Below are 21,785 nucleotides of genomic sequence, written 5' to 3'. Positions count from 1 at the left end.
CAAAAATAAAAATAAATAAATAAATCTATTTAAAAAAAAAAAAAAGAGCTTAGTGGAGAGACCTGGGTTCCGGGGCCCGCACCCCTGGATGTGGTTGTGTGACTAGACAATTTATTTAAAAAAAAAAAATGGCGTGAAATTATTATACAGCAAGTGGATCTGAGCAGTGCAAGGGGTGACCTGCGTGGGTACTGCCCAGGTTCCCCCTTGAGGACTGCTTACCCCCCTGGCTGCTGGGAGGGTGTCCTCTGAAAGCCCACAGCTGAGCCCTTTCACAGACATCGTTCTCAGTGGAAGCAGCTGTAACACCCAAGTTCACACCTCTCTGGAACCAGCTCAAAAGCAAAACTAGATGATATAACTGTGGCCTCAATTCAGGACCACCCTGACCAGTCATCCTGTTACCGAGTCCAAGCTCATACTGCTTGCTGCACAACAGACCAATAAATAGAGGAGTTACTGGGGAAAGGAATGGCCACTTTATTCGAAAAGCCAGCAGATGGAAAAGATGGGAGACTAGTGCTCCAAAGAACCATCTTCCCAGAGTTAGAATTCAGGCTTCTTTTATACTGAAAAGGGAGGGTATAAAGTCCTGGTTCCAGCCAGACTCCAGAGGGGTTGTGTTAATTTCTTCCTTCCCGCAGTCATTCACAGGTGGGCCTGGTCAGGATGGTCCCTGTGAGCTAAACAAAGGTATTTTAGCTTAACGCTCATTACCTCGGAGGCAGGGTTCCCAGAGATGGGCCATTATGTATAATTTAAGCTTATAGGTAACATCACTTCAGTGATTAACTTGTAATAGAATACAAGGTTCTTCCCTATTATAATCCTAGCCTGGGAACTCCCCATGGGATTGGCTGAGCTCTCGTTGTAATTCCCCTTCTCCCTCTGCCAATCCCGCTTCCTTCCCTGACAGGTGCTGTTCCTGTGCTTCCCTCCATGAGCCACCTGCGCACAAATCTCCACGGCAAAGTTTATTTCCCAGAGAACCCGAATGATGACAACGTACATTTAGAGATAAGAAGGTAACCACCAGAAAAAAAAAACAGTTTACAAAGTTGAAAGTGGTTTTCTCTAGGGAGAGGAATAGGGCTGAGTCGAGGTGAGGTGAGAGACTGTTGTATGTACCCTTCTGTGCTCTTCTTTGTTTGTAACGTGCATGTATCACTTCCATAATTAATTTTTTCATTTAAAAATGTTAAAATGTTTAAAGAATTTGATGCTGTCATCCTCCTGTTTTAAACCCTTCCATCACTTCCCATTGCCCTTAAAATAATCCTTAGGAATCTTTAACAAGGCTTGCAAATCCCTCCCCATCTGGAACCTGCTGAGTTTCTGGTCCCATTTCTTACCTTCCTTCTCACTCTGTTACCTGCCTTTCTGGACTTCCAGTTTCTTGAATGCCTCTCTTCCTCATCTCCAGGCTCCAAACATGATGCTCCCTTTGTCTGGAATACTTTACCTGCTCTCCCACCCCGCCCCGCACCTGGTTCACTCCTATTCCTCCATCAGGTTTCAGCTTAGATGTCACCCTGAGAAGGGTGAATTTCTCTACCCCCAGACTATATTAGGCCCCCTTTTATCACTCCCACAGCCCCTGTATTTCCTCTTTCTCAGCATCAATCTCCTGAAATAATCAGTTTAATGTCCACATTTCCTTTCATCCCCCACAAGGACTATCTTGTGACTGCTCTATTACTAGCACCCAGCACATACTACAGCATAGTAGATATCAAATATTTACTAAATCAATGAATTTCGCCAAAAGGTTTTCCAGTGTCCCAGGTCTGTAATCTGTGACAACTTAAATAAACTGTCTGAACCTCAGTTTACTCAAGTATAAAATGGGGATGAAAATAATACCTACCTTAGAGGGTTGTTTTGAGGATTAAGTGAGATCTGTTGGTAAAGCCCTTAGCACGGTGCCTGGCACCCGGTAAGCATTTGATTGAGGCATGCTCAAAAATTAAGAAAGGCTGTATCCATTTGCACTCACATCAGCAGATTCTGAGACTGTCACTCTTTACCCTTTCCAACATTGAATATTGTGTTTTTAAATATTTTTCCAAATATTATAGGCAAAAAAGAATGGCATCTCATGGTTTTAAGTCAACATGTCCTTTCAAGCCAACAGTTTTGCTAATAAAATGGCTGTGCCTTGCTGCCCCATGCCACATACGCCAGAAAGAAAGCAGCTCTTTGGTGCTCCTCTCTCTTCCTGTCACAGCTTGTTTGGCGGGCAGGGGTTTCTGAGAAGGGAGCTCCCGACATGGGGGTTACATTGTGCAAGGCCCAGACAACTAAACTGCAGGTATTTTTCACAGCACCTTCAGGTCTCGCTCGTCCAATGGGAGGACGTGGGGCCCAACTCTCCCCAGCCAACCCAGGTGGCTGCCTCCGCCTCGAACGTTTCCCAGTGACGTAGAACCCTGCAGGCCCAGAGGCCCCTCCACACTTCCTGTGTAGGCTTCAGAAACCCGCCTCCCCTCCCAGCCTTAGGTGCCTGCTTCGGAAAATGGTGAGTCTCCCTCTTACAAAGCCCCCTTCTTCATCCCAGCATCGGGAGCAATGGCCCCAGGGTCCTCATCTCCATCAGGGGTTTTGAAAAAGTCCTCTGGCTTCTTTTTCAGAAGTTATAAGCCAACTGGCCTCCGCCATCTTAGGTAGAGTGAGTGTCCGGTGAGGGAAGGATGCAGTCGGGGACTCTCTGGAGAGTTCTGGGACTCTGTCTCTTATCAGGTGAGTAGGATGGAATGAAAAGGAGGGGTGTTTCTCCAGACCGTAGAAGGCTCACAGCCTAACCTGGTGCTGCCCAGTGGTACCAAGGAACCTCATTTACTAGAAAATATGAAGTGTTTGTGCAATGTTAGCATAGGGAACCAGGGCTGGAGGCTAGTGTGTGCCCAGGAGACCTTTCAGAGAACAGCCAAAGGAAAGCAATTGGGATGATCATATCTACGGAAAGCAAGGCAGTCTTTGTGCCTCTGAGAACAAGCTCATTCTGTCAATGAACAACCGAGCCCTTAAGAACTAACACAGAAGAGATTAGAAGAGTTAACCTTCACTCTTTGTTGTGAGGAGACTAGATAGTTGAACCCAAACTCTGCACAGGATATACAGCAAGCTTAGTATCTGAGACAATGAAACACCTCATAATTTTCAGTCTTCTTCAGTTGACCAAGAGCTTTCAATTACTTTAGTCCTTTTTGAAGCAAGGTGGAATATAAATTGATAAACAACCAAGAGCATTTCTATATCTCATAACAGACAAAGAAGATTCTTTTAAAGGTTTCCGTTTATTGAGTGTCAGATACCGTGTTAAAAAAATCTTTACACGTGTTAACTAATTTAATCCTTACCTCCACCTTGGAAGGTAAACGTTATATGTATCCCCTATTTTACAGATGAAGAAACTAATCCTCAAAGAAGCTCAATAACTTGTTTAGAACCACACAGTTAGTAAGGGCTGAAGCTGATCTGGGAACTCAGGACTGCCTACAGGCCTGTGCTCTTAATGACAGCACGACATGAGGCCAGACAGCTCACAAGGGTTTTATTTCAGAGACCTAGAAACTGCTATCACAGCTGGGGCTCCCATCTCAGAGCTACAGCCATGGCTTCTCTACTTCCTGCTCCATCTTGGGTTTCTCAAGCTTGAATGTGCACACAAATCCCGGGGGAAGCTTGTTAAATTGCAACTTCTGTTTCAGTGGGTCTGGAGTGGGACTGCGATTCTGCCTTTCTAATAAGCTCTCTGGCTTATTTGTCTGCTACTGGTCCAGGAGACACATTTGGAGTGTCAAGGGGCAGAGTGTGACTCCTTCAAGGAACTGGCTTAGAGGCCTATAGTATAAACTATGCTCTGCAGAGTGAGAGAGAGAGAGAGAGAGAGAGAATACCAAAGACCCAAGCACCTCTAGAGATTTGGCATCATGACAATGTGCCCAGTCTGCTCTGGTTAGGCAGGTGCGGGCAGCAGGCAGTTGGGAGGGGTGTCTCACCCAATATAGAGGCTGTTGATAAAAGAGGTACACATAAAACTTTAAGGCAGGACTTCTCTGGTGGTGCAGTGGTTAAGAATCCTCCTGCCAATGCAGGGGACATGGGTTCGATCCCTGGTCCAGGAGGATCCCACATTCAGCGGAGCAACTAAGCCCGCGAGCCACAGCTACTGAGCCTGCGTGCCACAACTACTGAAGCCTGCGTACCTAGAGCCCGTGCTCCGCAACAAGAGAAGGCACCGCAATGAGAAGCCCGCCCACCACAACAAAGGGTAGCCCCCGCTTGCCACAACTAGAGAACTCCCACGCACAGCAACGAAGACCCAATGCAGCCAAAAATAAAATAAATTAATTTTTTTAAAAAAACAAAAACTTTAAGGCAATGTCAGGGAAACTGGTTTTTATAAAGAATCCAAATTACTGCTAAGTGCGGGGACTCTGGAGGGCCCAGTGGAAATATGATGGGACTCTTCAATGCACAGGCTCTAGTTGATGAATAATTGGTTTCAAATATTTCCATCTCTTTCTCAAGTAGGAAACAAATGGAAAAACCGAACCATCAGACAAGCAGGAGTCAGAGATGGAACAAGAATCTCAGTCTTTGTACCTAACCCAGAGCTTGTTTTTCTTCCACAGTCAGAGATTTCTTTTCAAAACTGTGGCTGGGCTGCAAACTTCTTTTGCTGTTTCTCCAATCTCCCCAGATGTACCCTCAACATTTTCTAACTTCTGTTTGCCAAGTGTTGTGTGTTCATGTTTAATGCTAGATGCTTTCTTCTTCTGTTTCATCCCAAATTGACCAGGAACCCGTGGTCAGTACGCAGCAGTCTTTGTCACTTATCTGGGGTATAGGAATAACTGTGATCCAGCAGTGAGTGGAAAGGACCTTAGATCTTCAGAGATGGGCAGACTAGGCCGTAGAACTTTTTCTGCTTGGAATCTCAGGCACTCACAACATTTACTAACTCTTTTTTTCTTATTTATTTTCTAGTTGGCGCTTGGGCAGAAGAAGGTGAGATATGCTTTCTTTCCTCATTATGAAATCAGCCCAGTGTGTTTTGTATTTATGAGTGGAGTTTTCACTAGACCTCCCACAGAGCTCCCACAGATACCAATAAAAGAGGTTTCTATCATCTTCTCCTTTGCCTTTTCTTCATAAGTCTAGAGATAGTTCTAGCCAAGAAGAGGAATGCAAAAGAGATCATAGGAAATAATGAGTCTTAACTATTCAAAAGAAAAAAATTGAGACAACTAAAAAAGTGCAAACAGTTTTCATTTGTTTGCATTTCATATTTGATGGGAGATTTTTGTAGAGGGTTTGTGGCTTGAATGCCTGCATGGAGATGCACTGAATAAGCCTCTGGGGCAGCATTTGAGTGCACATTCAGAATTACATGTCCAAATACTTTGAATGTATGTGCATATGTGTTCATGTGTGCACATACATATGAGTGTGCCTGCCCTGGACTTACTTTCTCAGTCATTGCAGAGAGTCAAGAATGTCCCAATATTGGAAGGCTTTCTATTCAGTCAGCTCCTCCAAATTGAGTGAACCAATTTTGTGTTTAAAGGCAGCCACTGGGCCAGTCTCCATTCCATTACACTGCCTAATTTGTAGTGTCCTTTGGATACTCTTTTTAATATATCATGGAGAATGTGTTAATGTTACATTACTGACAGATGGGATATGTCAAAAGCACTGATATGCTTCAGAATAACTCACCTCTTCCACATGTTATTGGCCATTTAGGGTTGATTTTATTTATCATTTAATTTATGCCCAATACAGATCTTCTTCTTTCCCCAGCTTTATTGGAAGATAGTTGACATATAACATGGGGTGAGTTTAAGGCATACAATGTAATGATTTCATAAATATATTTTTTATATTTATATACCAAATGTATATATTATATTCAAAATGATTACTTAGAACACTTTTTATAAATAATTAGCTACCAGTTGTTTAATGTAGGATCCTAAACAGCTTTTCGTATACAGTCATGGGGAATTTGAATATCCATTGTTTTCTAAAGGTTGAGGGAAGAGTCCTAACCCATGGCAGCAGGGTCTGATCTTAGTAGCTGATAGGAGTATTGCTAATAGTTTCTTATCATTTCCTTTTCAGATTTTGAAGAAACTGGTAAGAGGATTTTCACTCTGTACGACTTCCTTTCAAATGTGGAACAAAATGGTCATAGAAGACAATCATAGTAATAAATACTAAGAACCAGAACTATTAGAGGGAAAATACAATTATCTTTCAATGAGATGTGCCTAGGTTTGTTGCTAACTGTCAGGTCTGATTATAGCTGAGAGTGATGTGTATCCCTGAGCATCCATTCAGGAAAGAATACACATGTGGGTGTTGGAGCCACCATAAGTTTTTGTGTAAATCATGAATTCATTGAAAGCAGAGATGGCGTCTTATTTACCTGGCCCAGTGCCTGGCACATAGTAGGTGCTCAATGAATATTTTTTGAATGAATAAATGATCATACACGTGAATGCATCACTAGTTCCTTCCCCTCAAGAAGTTGATGATCTTGGGAATTCCCTGGCAGTCCAGTGGTTAGGACTCCACACTTTCACTGCGGAGGGCCCAGTTTCAATCCCTGGTTGGGGAACTAAGATCCCTCAAGATAGGTGGTATGGTCGTAAAAAAAAGCTGATGGTCTTATTTGAATGACAAATAATTGATAATATAGTCTATTGCATGTTATGGGTAGATACAGAATAAAATATAAAGAGAAGAGTGGTCAACTCTACAGAGGATGGTTGGGGAAAGCTCCCCAGAGGAGGTGATTCTTGAGCTGAGTTTTAAAGGGTGTGCTTATATTTTAAGGAAGAATATCTCAGGCAGAGGAGAAGGCCATGTAGTGTGAGGTTAAGAGTCTAACTCTGAATCTAGACAGTCATATCTGAATCCTGGCTCAACTTCTTATTTGCTGAGTGTCTTTGAATAATTTACTTAACTTCTCTGTGCCATAGCATCATTACATGAGAAATGGAAATAATCATGATACCTAGCTTGTAGGGTTGTTATGAGGACTGAATGAGTAATTTACTTAGAACATTATCTGACGTATAGAAAGCAGGGGGTGGATTTTATCATTATATGGGAAGTATGCAGACTAATTAATATGCATTAAAGTTTATTGAGCATGTGTGTTCTATGTACTGCCCTTAATATTTTACCTGAATTTCCTCATATAGTTCTCCTAACATCCCTATTCTACAGGTAAGAAAACCAAGGCTTAGAAAATAAATATATAGTCCAATCAGAGAGAGAAATATAAATGCAGATTTAGCTGATGCTGAAGCTCATCTTTTTAATCATTATGAATGTGTATAAAATTTTTGTGAGCATAAACATCTAGGCCCTTGTATGAGAATGTGTTGTTCTGATCTCTACTACTGCATTTGTGCCAAATGGAGTTGTGAGCAATTTCCTTTACATTGCTTTTCCAAACAAACACACCAATCAGAGTGAAACTTCTATTTACTTCTAAATTATTTTATTTATGATTTCTATTTTAATATTTCTAAGAAATATCAGGGCTGAAAAATTATTCCCAAATCAAAATATTATAGACTATCTATTGTCATTATACTCAACTCCCAATTATTAGCAGATAGATACACCTGGAGAATGACTTGTTTACATTCCGTATGATCTCAGCTGGAGGGCTGACTGAGCAACTGGGGCAGAACTCTGTTCTGTTCTCCATTAGCAGGACCCCCAGAAGGAAAGGAAGAAAGTAACTAACACTTTTCTTGAGCATCTGCTATGCACCATCCATTTTCACCTTCATAATCCATTTAATTCTCACGAATACCCTGTGAAGTGGATGTTTTCTCTCCATTTCCCAGATGAAGAAACTGAAGCTCAGAGAAGTTAAATGATTTTCCCTTGGTCACACAGCCTAAAGCAAATCTGGGATTCAAACACAGCGCTACTGACTCAGCCCGGTGCTCTGTCCCCAACAGCACACTGTAGCAAAACACCCCCAACAGAGAGAGGGCTGTCTCTGAGCACCACTCTCCACTCTTCCAGCTGTCATATACAGGCTCAAGCTGATTGCACTCAGATATAATTTAAAATAAAGTCACATTTTATTAGAATAACTATTTCCTTAAAATGTGCATAGTGCTTCACATAATTTAAGGGCAATAACAGAAAAGTGGGATGGAATAAGAAGAAAGATATTTGATCTCTGCTATGAGAGTTTCTGTTAGTTATAAGTAAGAACTTCTGAATAACGAAAAACAGGTAAGCCCAAGAATCAGTGATTCAAACATATGAAGGTCTTTAGCTCTGAGAAGACCCTTTCATATCTATCTGGAGTATGGTTCTTGCTAATGCAAGAGAATAAGCTTGAAGACGACTGGAATTTTTCAGCTTTAGGCTTTTAAGGCTTTCTGAGCTTTAGTGGATCTAAATCTAGAAGCACATGCTGGTATATTCTCAGTTTGATGTATCTGAGTTGTGTCTATGAGCATATCTCATAGGACAAGTACATACCTCACCTTCAAGACTTGGAGCTCCCTAAAGAACGGGCCCTCTTTGGGAATTCTTGGGGCTAGTATCTAGTTCCACTTGAAATTTTTCACCTACAATTTAAACTTAAACCAAGGTTATTTTCTTACCATTCCTTCCTTTTTTCATTTTCAGATGAAGTTACACAAACACAAACACTGAAATGTAAGTTTATCAGTCTTTTATTCTGCCCTATCTGATGATGCAAGTCAGTGGTTGGGAAGAAGGAACTGATTGAGAGAGATTAACCCCAAGAACTGAGGTCCTCCCAACCTCATATTTCTAACTCCCATTTTAGAAACATTACAAATAAGGACTGCTGTAGATTTTCTTTACTTCCAAGTCCCCATGTCCATGCCTAAACTCTGAAGTCACCTTCAAAAGGTTCTCTAGGGCCCCTTCTCCTACATATCTCCTCTTTCATACCCCCTAGCCAGCAGAGTTCCCTTTTGACAAGAAAATCTAAGATCTAGGAGGTCAGAGGACTTTCCGCATTTGGTTGGTTCTTCTGCTACTAATTTGCCTTAAATATTGCTGGGTTCTCCCCTTAATTTCTCTTTTCTCCCATTCCCCAGTATATCAAGTCTCCATCTCTGGAAACAGCGTAAAGCTGACATGCCCTGAGGATACTGTATCTGAGGAAATAACTTGGAAAAAAGATGGTATAAAAATGCCCCATTATGACAATCCACTGTTACTGGAGGATTTTTCAGAAATAGAGAACAGCGGTTATTATACCTGCTCAAAGGACGGGAATCATAAGCTCTACCTGAAAGCAAGAGGTAATATAGATCTTCAGAGCAAGCACTATTAGACTCTTTAGGGAGGACCATTTCTAAAGGGCATTCTCAATATTTCCCCTAACCCAACTCACAGTCTCCTGGCATCTTTGTGCTTCTCCGACACTCAATCCGGGACTGTCTGGGGCCACACAGCATCAGTGTTTTCTGAAATATAGATTAAACACCAATATGGGGCTGTCTGGGTAACCTCAGTCAGCTCTAGATCTAAAACTACAATGTCCCAAGAGACAAGATTGGGTCCTTTGCATTATATCATGTCCAGAATTACAGGACACCAATATTAGTTTATCTGATGCTTTATCCAGAGAGGAATTCTTCAGGATTTACAAAAAGGACTCAAAGCCACTCTACTAAAATGTCATAAACTAAGGCATAATAATAAGCAATAATGATAGCTAACAATCATTGAGTGCTTATTAAGTTTTAAGCACTATACCAAATACTTGCCAGGGCTTTTCACACAATCCTCTTAACCACCATATGGGTTGAGTGCTATCTTACTCCCATTTTATAGATGAGGAAACAGAGGTTTTGTGAGTTGAACACACATTTCACAACTTTCACAGCTAGTGAGTAGCATGGCTGGGACTTGAACCCAGGACTGTCTGACTGCAGAACCTCTACCCATACACACCACAGTTTGCTTGTTGTTATAAACGTGTTGAAAGGGGGCAGGGGGTGTCTGACCATGGCAGTCAGGTGAGTATTAAAGGGAGAACGACCTTCACTTTTTCCTTCCTCATCTCCAGTGTCCTGTGTCTTCCTTTCTGTGTGATTTCTCTTCTTCTCTCCACACTCCCCGCCCCACAGTGTGTGAGAACTGCGTGGAGGCAGATCTGATAGTGGTGGCCACAATCATCGTAGTGGACGTCTGCGTCACTTTGGGCTTGCTGCTGCTGGTGTATTACTGGAGCAAGAGCAGAAAGGCCAAGGCCATGCCTGTGACGAGAGGAGCGGGTGCTGGCAGCAGGCCCAGGGGTAAGACCATGGAGGAGATTCCCGCCAAGGGGGGATGTCCAGCCCAGGCCAGGATGGGCTGGCAAGTCCAGGGCTAGGTCAAGACAGCTTCTCTAGAACATTCACCAGTGTGGCCAAGATCTTGACAGAGAGTGTCCCATTTCAGATCACTCCTGTCCTCTCCACCCTTGAAAAATGCAAAAACATTTACTACCAGGATGGGCTTCTTCAAGTGCCTGTCAGTGTTCTGGAGTAATCAGACTCCACCCCTCAATCTTTGGGGAGACTTTGGGACATTAGTTCCTGCCTTTTCCTTGCCCTCCCGACTCCAACCTGTGGGAAAGGAAACAGTGGAAGGACCTTTGGCTGAGGTCACAAATGATAAGGACAGTGTGGGGTCATTAGAGATGGGATGAAAGAAAGCAAAGAGAAAGGGCAGCTGAAATAGAAAAAAGAAGTAGAGGGGAGTTCGCCCTCCTTGATCTGGGTCTCATTCTCACAAGATTGGTGTTTCCTCATGGAAATGAATCCTTTTCCCTTCCCTCCTCTGCAGGACAAAACAGGCAGAGGCCACCACCTGTACCCAACCCAGACTATGAGGTAACAAGGGATAAAGTGGGGGGAGGGGTCTTTCTAGGAGAGAAGGGGACAGATGGGACTGTGCATCTGGCCCATCAGACACTTCAAATCCCCTCCCTCAGGGCTCCAGGACAACCCACCACGTGCCCGCCTCTGCATCCATCATGGTAGAACGGGGCCATCTCAAAGGCTGCAGGGTTTCCACAACCACGGGTGGTGGGGGTGAGGTGCTGCTCCTATTTCTCTGGCTTATTCATTAGCTGGGCGACAGCCATGGGGAATACCGTACACCCAGACTCTAGCATGATAAACATGACTGATACTCCACCGTCATGCACCTACCAGTTGTTGGAATATGAAAATATTTCACTGGTGAATAGCCCCAAGCTTCCTCCATCCTCCATCCCCAGCACACACACTGCCAGACATCACAGCCCCTCCCCCACTGGACCACCTCTAGATTGGACAACTGAAGAGTTACTGCCTGGCATAGCAGAGAACCACCAGGATTGTTCTGATTGCTCGGTGTATGGGCACTACCAACTGTTAAATATTTTGAATATCACACCTGGACAAACTCAACAAATATTTATTGAGCACCAGTCAAGAGTGTGCTGTTCACTTTCGCAAGAGTGACTTCATTTAATTCTGAGAAAAGCCCTGAGAGTTGGGTCTTTAGTTTTCCATTTTTGAGATGGGAAAACTGAGGCTCACAGGAGGTGACCAGATCAAATCTCTTACCAGTTGAGCCTGCCTCCTGACCCCTGGTCTAAGGTTCTTCAGAGGCCCTTCTTTCTCAGGAGTGACCTCCTCCCACCCTGCTGACCACCCCTCTCTATTCCACCCCTAGCCCATCCGGAAAGGCCAGCGGGACCTGTATGCTGGCCTAAATCAGAGAGGCAACTGACAGCTCCTGAAGACACTGTCTCCCACTGACCCAGGTCTGGCTCCTCTCCAGGACTGCTACTCTCTGTTCCCTGGGCAAATCTTGGACACCACAGGAGAACTGTTCCTCTGCCTTGTGGGGAACTCACACCCTCAGCCTTGTCCCCAGCGGCCTCCTTCCTGCCTTCTCTCCTGGACCCCATCCAAGGATATTGCTGCCTCATTATCCTTTGAAACATCATCACTACTCACCCCTCACACCTGGCCTGCCCTCTTAGGATATTTATTTCTGTTCTTCACATACCCCCATTCCTTCCTGCCCTGTTGGCTGTTACTTCTCCCTTTGGCTCCCTCCTTCTCCTGCATAGAAGTTGCCCCATCCCTAACTATTCCATCTACATTTCCTTGTTTCTAGCTTTCTTTGGCGACCCTCTGTGGGAATGGACTGGGTAAATGCTGGCAGAGGTCCTGCCCTGTTCACAGACCCTGGCCCAGATCTAGTCCTGTGCCCCTTCCCTCCCTGTCTCCACAGCAGGCCCCTAGACGGTCATTTGCAGCTCCATGAATGTGCTAGGCTCCTTTTCAGCTGAGAGAGAAAAGAAATAAAGTGTATTTGGCTGAAAGAGTTGCTGTCCCTCTTTTCTGGGAGGCCCTCAGAGGCTGCCTCGTTTCCTAAGACAATGCAGGTCCTCCCTTCCTCTGACTATATTCCCAGCTATGACCCCAAATGCCAGTACTACCTGTTTTCACAGCTGAAACAGGCATTATCTGAAGCTCTCTTTGGAAAGGGCATCAGGGAATAAATCAAAAGAGAGAGAGAGCGAAAGGGAGGGAGGGAGGGAAGGAGGGAGGAAGGAAAAGAAAGAAAGGAGAGAGAAAGAAAGAGAAAGAAAGAAATGATCGTTTGCCTAACGTCTTTTGGAGAAAAACATCAAGGATGGCAGAGAGTGCCTGATGGGTCCCTGATGGAGTGGTCAGCTCAGAAAATGGGTGAGACAGAAACAGAGGCCTTAAAAGGTAGGTGAAGGCAGCAGACAGAAGAGAGGAGGTGAAGGGGAGGCAGCAGACACACATTTCCTCGCTGCCTCGAAAAGGAAGTGCCTCCACGGAGCTGGGGCTGGGGAGGGGAGGGGAGGGGCGGAGGTGCTGCCGGGCAGCAGCCTGCAGCCCGAGGCGGGCTGTGGTTTAGCGGCCAGGATGTGGGCTGCACTCTGAGCGAGGGACGGGGTGCAGCGCAGCAGAGACTCGTGTTGTGGGAGGGTTTCTTTCCACTCTCCCAGGGCACACACTCAGCTTGCAGAGAGAAGACGCCAGAGCACTGAGGACCTCTCAGCCCAGCCCAAACCAGTGGGCTCTCCTTGCTCCCTCTCTGCACTCAGAAACCTCTCTGCTGACCCCAGGACTACTGAAGAGTGTGACCACGACTCAGAAAAGCCCTTTGTCGTTAGCAGTCTCCACATACTGGACACACTCGGCCCCGGTCTTGTGGCTACAGTTTCTATTTGTTGGTCCCTGCTGAAGCTGCTTCTCTCCCTGTAAGCACTCAGCACTCAGGCTCAAAAGGAATCTCTGTGACGTTGACCATCAATAGCTGCTGATCAGCAGGCTGGCCCAGGGGTGGCAGTTCTGTCCCAGGTATATTTGATGCTGCCCAGGCAAGGGAGGTGTGGCTCAGCGTAATGAAAGCAATAATAGCTAACACTTAGGAAGCATTTACTCTGCTCCAGAAATTGTGTTTAGCACTTTACAAGCGTTATCTCATTTCATCCTATGATGACCGACTGACAAGGTAGATGTCCTTATTTTACAGATGAGAATAGGGGGCTCAAAGAGGGGAAGTCATTCACTCAAGGTGCACAGTTAGTCAGGGACAGAGCTGGAATTAGCAGCCAAGGCTGTCCAACTCCAATGCTCTGAACAGCTACCCAATGCTGACTGTGATCATTAGAAATGCTCTCCATTTTCCTGACTTTAAAACTCTGTATTGAATTGCTTAGGTATTCCTTCCATGAGTGCTTTTCTAATCACTCGTGTGACAGACCAGCACTGTGCTAAGTACTAAAAGGATACAAACAGTTCTTGTCTTCAAGGAGCTTACAATTATATGAGTGGCCAAGTATGCAAAAAGTTAAACAGTGACAGAACCAATGTGAGTAAGCATAGAAGTGCTATAGATGGTGTTGTCAGTGTTCCCAGGAGGAACTGGGAGAGCTGAGGTGGTCAGCAAAAGCTCCATGGAGGAGGAGAGACTTGATCTGGGCCCTGAAGGGAAGGATGGAGAGAATTTGAAGACAAAGGAGAAGGCACTCCACTCACTGAAGATGAACTAGATAACCAAAATAGCCCTTTAGCTATTAAACTGAATTCAGAGTTGAAAACCTTTCCACAAAGAAAACTCCAGACCAAGATGGCTTCCCTGGTGAAATCTATCAAACATTTAAGGAAGAAATAATACCAATTCTATACAAACCCTTTCAGAAAATTGAAGAGAGAATACTTCCAACTCATTCTATGAAGACCAAACTTATCACGTGCAATGCTTAATATTATGTGTCAGATTGGCTGAGCCACAGTACCCAGATATTTGGTCAAACACATCTCATTGTGTTGTGAAGGTACTCTTTAGCTGAGATTAACATTTATATCAGTCGACTTTGAGTAAAGCAGATTACCTTCTATAATGTGGGAGAGCCTCATCCAATCAGTGAAGGCCTTAAGAAAAAGCAGACTGAGGTCCTCTGAGGAAGAGGGCGCTTTCTCTGTCTCTAGACCTTCCTTTGGGCTCAACGTGCAACATCAACTGCAACTCTGTTGCTCTGAAGAACCCTGACTAACATACCGTGATATCAAAACCAGACAAAGACATTACGAGAAAAGAAAGCTGCAGACCAATATCCCATATGAATAGATGCAGAAATGCTTCACGGGCTCCCCTGATGGCGCAGTGGTTAAGAATCCACCTGCCAATGCAGGGGACACGGGTTCCAGCCCTGGTCCGGGAAGATCCCACATGCCGCAGAGCAACTAAGCCCGTGCGCCACAACTACTGAGCCTGCGCTCTAGAACCCGCGAGCCACAACTACTGAGCCCACGTGCTCCGCAACAAGAGAAGGCACCGCAATGAGAAGCCCGCGCACCGCAACGAAGAGCGGCCCCCACTCGCCGCAACTAGAGAAAGCCCGCGCGCAGCAACGAAGACCCATTGCAGCCAAAAAAAAAAAACTTCACAAAATTTTAGCAAATTTAATCTAATAATATACACACACAAAAAAAATACATAATGACCAAGTACAGTTTATTTCAGGAATGCAGGATTGGTTTAACAGATCATGCCATCAACGTAATTTACCATATTAACAGACAAAAAAAGTAAAACCATATAATCATCTCAATGGATACAGAAGAAGCACTTGACAATCCTCAACAACTATTTTTGTTTAAAATTCTCAGCAAACTGGAAAGAGAAGGGAATGACCTCAACCTGTTAGAGGGCATCTAAGAAAAACGTACAGCCGACATCATATTTAATGATGAAAAACAGTGCTTTCCCCCTAAGATCACAAATAAGGCGGGACTTCCCTGGCGGTCCAGTGGTTAAGACTCCGTGCTCCCAATGCAGGGGGACTGGGTTCAATCCCTGGTCAGGGAACTAGATCCCACATGCCGCAACTAAAGATCCCACGTGCTGCAACTAAAAGCCGGCACAGCAAAATAAATAAATATTTAGAATGGACCCAGAACTTAAAAACAAACAAACAAAAAAACCACAAATAAGGCAAGGCTGTCCTCTCTCCACTTCTACTCAACATTGTACTGGAGGTTCTAGCAGTGCAATGAGCCAAGAAACAGAAGTAAAACAGATCCAGATTGGAAATGGAAAAGCTGGAAATAAAAAACTGTCTTTATTCACAAACAACATGATCAAATATATGGAATATCCAATGGGATCTACAAAAAAAAAGGCTACTAGAATTAATAAATGGGTTTAGGAAGTTTTCAGGATAGAAGATCAATATATAAAAAGTAATTGTATTCCTATACAATTTCAAGGAACTACTGGAAATCAAAATTTTTTAAATAACATAAACAATCATCAAAAATATAGTAAAACACTTAGGGATAAATCTGACAAAAGACGAGTTCATGGACTGGAAAACTCAATATCATTAGGATGTCAGTTCTCTCCAAACTGATCTATAAATTCAATGCAATCCTGATCAAAATCTCAGCAGGCATTTTGTAGTAACTGAGACGGCAATTCATATGGGACTGCAAAGAACCTAGAATAGCCAGACTACTTTCTTTAAAAGTTATATCCCAGCCATTCCACTCCTGAGTATTTATCCAATAGAGATAAGAGTGTATGTCCTTGTATATGAGTGTATGACTTATATAATGATTTATGTATGAATGTTCATAGCAACTTAATTTGTAATAGCCAAAACCAGGAAACACTCAAAAGACAATCAAGGAAACTGTCCAGGGTATTGGGTAAGTTCATACTTATCAGTCTTGGTGATGTTTCACAAGTGTACACATATGCCAAAATTTATCAAATTTTACAAGTTAAATATATGTAGTTTATTCATGTCAGTTTACTTCAGTAAAGCTGTGTTTTAAAAGCACACAAAAAAAGAGAGGTGAAGGGACCCAAGTTTCCAGAAGGGCTCAGGTGAAGGTCAGTGTTTCTCATCCTTGGCTTCACATTAGAATCACCTTAGGCAGTTTGAAAAGTCCTGATGTTCCAACCCAGTATAATCAGCATCTCTGGGGGTGTCACCCAGGCATCAGTACTTTGAAAGCTCCCCAGGAGATTCCAATGTGCAGTGAATTTTGAGAACTGGTGAGCTGTAGAGGGGGACATAAGGGTATATGAGGAGCACAGGGTCAAAGGAAGTGTGCAGGGCATGGGAAGGACACAAGTATTGGTGCAATGCAAGCTGTGGAAGAGTTGCCCAAGGTGGAGGGATCCAGTGTGAAAATGGGATCTAGGGCTAGGAGGACTGCAGCAGTAGGGTATAAAGGGTAGGAATGAATCACAACCATGAATGAAACATGTGTAAATTGGAAGTTCATTCTGTCTCTAACAAAGTTAGGGTCTGTGTGTATCTTGAGAAGATAGTGGGCAGAATCATCCAGGTCTCTGGCTATGTGGTTGTTAATAATTTTCTCCTTTGGGAACCCTGGTCTAAGAAACTCCCACTCTTGGGGACTTCCCTGGTGGTCCAGTGGTTAAATTTTTGCCTTCCAATGCAGGGGGTGTGGGTTTGATCCCTGATCGGGGAGCTAAGACCCCACATGCCTCGCAGCCAAAAACCAAAACATGAAACAGAAGCAATATTATAACAAATTCAATAAAGACTTTAAAAATGGTCCACATCAAAAAAAATCTTTAAAAAGAAAACTTCCCATCTCTCATTAAACTGTTCTGAAGTTTATTGAATTACTCTTATGCAGAGAAAAAAAAGAGGGATTCCCACACATGGTAGACAGGAATGGGCGTAAAGGACACAAAAGAATAAGTAGCTTCAATTCTTCCTCTAAACCAGAGATTCTCTGAATTGAGGCTGCTTCAGAATCACCTGGGGACACAAGAGTGTCCCCAAGTGGGACCCAAGTGTGTATTTTTTAAATAAATCCCAAAGTTTCAGAACCACCACTAACCCAATGGCTAAAGATGACATCTATTGAAAATAACCTAATTCCCCACCCGGTCTCAGACTCCAGCTTTCCAAGTGGGTGGAGAAGGATAGTATGTTTTAATTGATGAAGAGTTTCTGATGTCAGTTTACTATGCAGAAGGCAGGGGTGGGGCAGGGACAGGGTCTGCGGAAAAAAAATAGAATGGTACCTTCTATACAGGGGAAAAGGGTACTGAAGGGGCCTTGGCTGAGACCTCCTTGTAGGTAGTGGCTAGCACTCCACAGGGGTCATAAAGCCAAGACCAGCCCCTTAGCAGAAATGGGACTTTGTCATACACACTCTCGGAGCCTTGATAAGAAGTGATCCTCAGGACCTTTGATGTCTCTGCCACCTCCGCTCATGATGTCATGGAAACTTCTGAGTGGCGGTGTCCCTAAACACAGCAGCCCGCCCTCCACTGTGGTGAGGAAGTCAAAGCCGTAGAAGGGTTATAATAGGGGACTGGAGCCAAGAGAGTGTGGTGGGGCTGATCCTGCACCCAGGGAGCCCACCAGGACAGAAACACCAGTGGGTCAAGATGTGGTGGGAGACTGTCCATCACACGGTCCATGTGGGGCAGAGGAGGGAAGTGATGAAGGAAGGACACAGATGGGCAGGGAGAGCAAGGGCCCAGTCAAGTCAGGGCCACTCCCATGCCTTGTCCTGGAGCCTTCAAAAGTCCAGGCGCCTGCTGAGTGAAGGAGGACAGTTTTCTTGGCTGAGCAAGGAGAGAAGGTCCAGTCGATAACCAATGAGCCTAGAAGCCACCAGCCTCAGGTTCACTTGTTCCGAGCCCAGTTCTCACCAAGACGACTGTACTGAGCATCATTCCGGTCTCGAAGGGGCTAAGAGATGAGAAGGAGAAACAGTGAGGCAGTGTCAGAACTCTCCCAGGGAGAACCCCAGCAGACCCCAGAGATGAGAGCTCATTCCTGGCCTTTCCAGACTCCCCAGTGATGAATTCCCCACTAGGACCTTCACACACATACACATTAAACCTAGTATCAGGCTCTCCATCCCCACTCACTCCTCCCCCCATTCTCATCCTTTTCCCCTCAGGGCTCACCTGATAGAGCTGGTCATTCCCCAACAAAGCTTGAGTGTCAGCAGCTAGAAGAACCAGGGAAAGAGAGTCAACAAGGGCCTAGGAGATGGGACAGTGAGACCCCATGAATGCTGCAGGGGGACTGCAGCTGGTCACACCCTTGGAAGTCTGCATGAGCCATATGGGCACCTAAGTTCTGTCAGCAACCAGTTGTAGGAGTCCTTAGGAGGTTGCAATAGTGACCCCCAGATGAGACACAACCCACCTCCAGCCCCATTCCTTAGCAGGTACACACTCATACCCACATTCACAGCCACAACACACACATGTTCTGTCCCTTCCACTTACCCCTGGAGAGCCTTCCAGTCTCGTGTCCAGCAAAGCAGTAGACTCCCAAAGCAAGGAGCACAGTGGCAATGATGTCGGTGATGACGATGCCTGCCAGGGTGGCTGAGTCCAGCTCCACACAGTTCTGGCACACTGCGGGGGAGGGGAGGCCGAAGGAGAGGTGGAGGGTCTTCAAGATCAGGGAACCATCTCTGCCTCTTAGGGCAGCCCCAGGGTCTCTCATGCCAAGACCCAAACTTGGAAAAAGTCCTGCTGAGAGCCTTGCTACATCTACCTCTAACCTTCAACCCAAGAAATCCCTGAGGAGAGCCAAGAAGTTGTCTCAGCTTTGTAGGAACTTAAACAAGGCAGTAGGCCAACCACTCTCCCAACCAAGCCCCTACTGCTTGGGTCACAAGGTCCCTATTGTTCTTTTGCCATTAAGCTATTTCCCACTCAGGGCTCCAAAATCTGGCTCATACCATTACGAGAGCAACCCAGTTTGTTGAGAGCACAGACTGGTACACCAGGGCTCCTACACCTAGAAAGTTCTCATATCCAGAGGCCCCATCCATTCCAACCCAAAGGGTCCTGGAAGCACATACTTCGATAGTATACTTGCAGAGTAGGTGTTTTGCTGGTTTTTCCATCTGTCCCATTGCACACATACACTCCTCGTGGGTCCAGGTTGCGTTTTCCCAAGTCCATAGTTTTATTGCCTAAGGCCAGTTGTCCTACTGTTCCTTCTAGCCACGTGATACTGGTACTGCATCTCAAAAATACTCTGTCTTCAAGTTCCTCCAGAGAGACATTTAAGGGGCTCACTAAGGGAAAAAATACCACAGTTGGAGCCAGCTCTTTGGTCTGCACCAGACTCCTTGTTCTGCTGAGGCTCATACTTAAGAAGGACCACTTTCCAAGTCTAGAATAGTGCATGGTTTCTAGTGAGAGAGACGGAAGTCACAAGAGAAGTGCTTCAATAGGCCCCCCACAAACTGCAGGGACCAAGAAGGACATGAGGATACAATCCAAACAGAGGACAGGCCCTGATGGACATGGAGCAAAAGAGGAAAACGTGGAGCTGGGTTGATCCAAGAACCTTCCTGGAAATGTGTTCAGACCACTGATTAGAAGTAGGAGGGGAGCCCAGACTGCTAAAACACCCAAGAGATATAGAAAGGCAGAAGAATGGTACTCAATTGGAGATGTCCACATTTTTTTCTCCAAGAAACCTTCTAATTCTACTTCCCAGCCGCCTGCAACACTCCCACGTCAACCTCTCATCTTCTGCCTCCTCGCCCCACCCTTGCCCCAACCACTACCAAGGGAATGGTACTACTAAAGCCTTTCCTATGGCCAGTGACGGCTGGGGGTAGGAGAGAAGCTAATATGAATTACCATCCCAGTGGTCCAAAAGGGGACCTAGGGCAAATCCCATGTAAAGATTTTTAGTTGTTCTACACTTGCTTAGGAGGAGAGGGACAGGAAAAAACTTTTTATTGAATCTGTTCTTGGGGCTCCACACAGGTCAAGTCATGTGGGGAGTTTAAGGGTTGGAGGTATGAACGGCTCCTTTCTAGATCCACTGAACTGCTGTGACTGAGAGCATCTCCACAGCCCACAGAGGCACTGGAATCTATATCTCCAATCCCAGGAAAAAGTGGAATCTACATTCTTCCTGAGATTCATAGTCAGTTACCAATTTGGATAGAAGAGCATCCTCTAGAAAACCCTGCAAAGAGCCATTTCTCTTCCCTCAGTAGCAGGTCAGGAGAAAATGCATGTATTCTCAGGGAGATACATGTACATCAGATGCTCCACATCGCATAGTCATGTATTCCTTGGGGATCCGTTTCCAATGGAAATCCTGGATGTCCCAAAGAAGCTGACTACTAGGGTAACCATTCATCCCAGTTTGCCTGGGATTGAGAGAATACCTGGGACATGAGAGTATCAGTTTTAAAACCAGGCAAACGTGGATGAGTGGGTCATTCTACCAACCCAAATCTGCCCTCCCTCCTGCTCAGCCTCAATTTAACTTTTCTCTTAAAGCATTCCCCTGAGTGCTGGGCCATGGCCCCAGGTGGTGACATCATGATGGCCAAATGACCAAGAGTCCTGGATCCCAAAGGCTCTCTGCCCTAGAAGGAACAGTGCTCCCATTACCAGCCCTAGGCTAAGGCACGCACATACTGCAACACTTCCTACAGATCTCTGGCCTAAGGTCTTCAGAGAGACATTCAAGGCCAAGATGCACCCCTAGCTGGAGTCAGTCAGAGCCAAGAGCCTGTGCTTCCCAGACCCTGTGCTACATCCCAACATGGCCCTCCTTGACAACGCTGCCTGGTGAATTGAAGCTAGCATTGAGAAGGACTTTTGAGTGGACCACATTCCAGGTGGTAATGTCCCCCTTAGGTCCCTTCTCCAAGATGCCCGCATCCACCCAGAGAAGCCTTACCTTGGGAGAGAAGGGCAGCCAGTATTAGGCCAGACAGAAAACTTCTGTGTTCCATCTTCCAGCAGAATTCATCCAATAGACAGACCCAAGTCACAGAACTATCAGCCAAGGTGAAAGCCGCCTTCCCCCAACTGACTCATGTGTACCCGGAAAAAGTAAAGGGTGGCGGAGGCACTAGAAGACGCCTATTTCTCTGCTCTCCACTGTTGGTGATGGGAGGCTGCCAGGGTAGAGGTAGGCTGGGGGTGGGGTAGGAAGGAAGCAGGTGCAAATCGCTCTTTCTCAGAGCATGGAGGGTGGGGGAGGGGTAGAAGGGGGAAGCAGACGATATGGAAAAGGTTGCCTGGACTTCTAGGAAGTAAAAGGAGATTCAGGGTGTCCTTTCTTGAGTCACTGATGAAAAACAAGAAATTCTGAGTTCCTGTCAGCAACATCACTACATTTACTCACCACCTAAAAACTGCCACCTCTCAAAACCCTTGAGACAAGCTGTGAACTCCATCCCATA

General features: G+C 45.1%; 2 protein-coding genes across 5 annotated transcripts; one reads left to right on the top strand and one right to left on the bottom strand.

Annotated features, from left to right (window-relative positions):
- Positions 1 to 1,283: 1,283 nt before the first annotated feature.
- CD3E (CD3 epsilon subunit of T-cell receptor complex) lies at positions 1,284 to 12,498 on the top strand. The gene is made up of 9 exons (XM_082477801.1): positions 1,284 to 2,518; positions 2,631 to 2,739; positions 4,993 to 5,013; positions 6,130 to 6,144; positions 8,677 to 8,706; positions 9,117 to 9,323; positions 10,155 to 10,322; positions 10,855 to 10,901; positions 11,731 to 12,498. The coding sequence occupies exons 2-9, from the start codon at positions 2,691 to 2,693 to the stop codon at positions 11,785 to 11,787; spliced, it is 594 nt and encodes a 197-aa protein (XP_082333927.1). The 5' UTR covers positions 1,284 to 2,518; positions 2,631 to 2,690; the 3' UTR covers positions 11,788 to 12,498.
- A 449-nt stretch (positions 12,499 to 12,947) lies between these two features.
- Positions 12,948 to 21,714, bottom strand: CD3D (CD3 delta subunit of T-cell receptor complex). 4 transcript variants are annotated; one of them, XM_082477515.1, is made up of 5 exons: positions 21,278 to 21,714; positions 19,425 to 19,643; positions 18,841 to 18,972; positions 18,514 to 18,557; positions 12,948 to 18,292 (listed from the first exon to the last, which is right to left on the bottom strand). In XM_082477515.1, exons 1-5 carry the CDS (start codon positions 21,330 to 21,332, stop codon positions 18,227 to 18,229), a joined length of 516 nt encoding a protein of 171 aa, XP_082333641.1. In that variant the 5' UTR covers positions 21,333 to 21,714; the 3' UTR covers positions 12,948 to 18,226. The 4 variants fall into 4 exon arrangements, with proteins under 4 accessions (XP_082333641.1, XP_082333639.1, XP_082333640.1 ...); XM_082477513.1 differs by having other exon boundaries at positions 12,948 to 18,557; XM_082477514.1 differs by lacking the exon at positions 21,278 to 21,714 and having other exon boundaries at positions 19,425 to 21,233.
- Between the last annotated feature and the right edge of the window lie 71 nt (positions 21,715 to 21,785).

The sequence above is a fragment of the Balaenoptera physalus genome, assembly GCF_965194825.1.
Source record: "Balaenoptera physalus genome assembly, chromosome: 10".
Lineage (NCBI taxonomy): Eukaryota > Metazoa > Chordata > Mammalia > Artiodactyla > Balaenopteridae > Balaenoptera > Balaenoptera physalus.
This window is presented reverse-complemented; position numbering and strand designations above follow the sequence as displayed.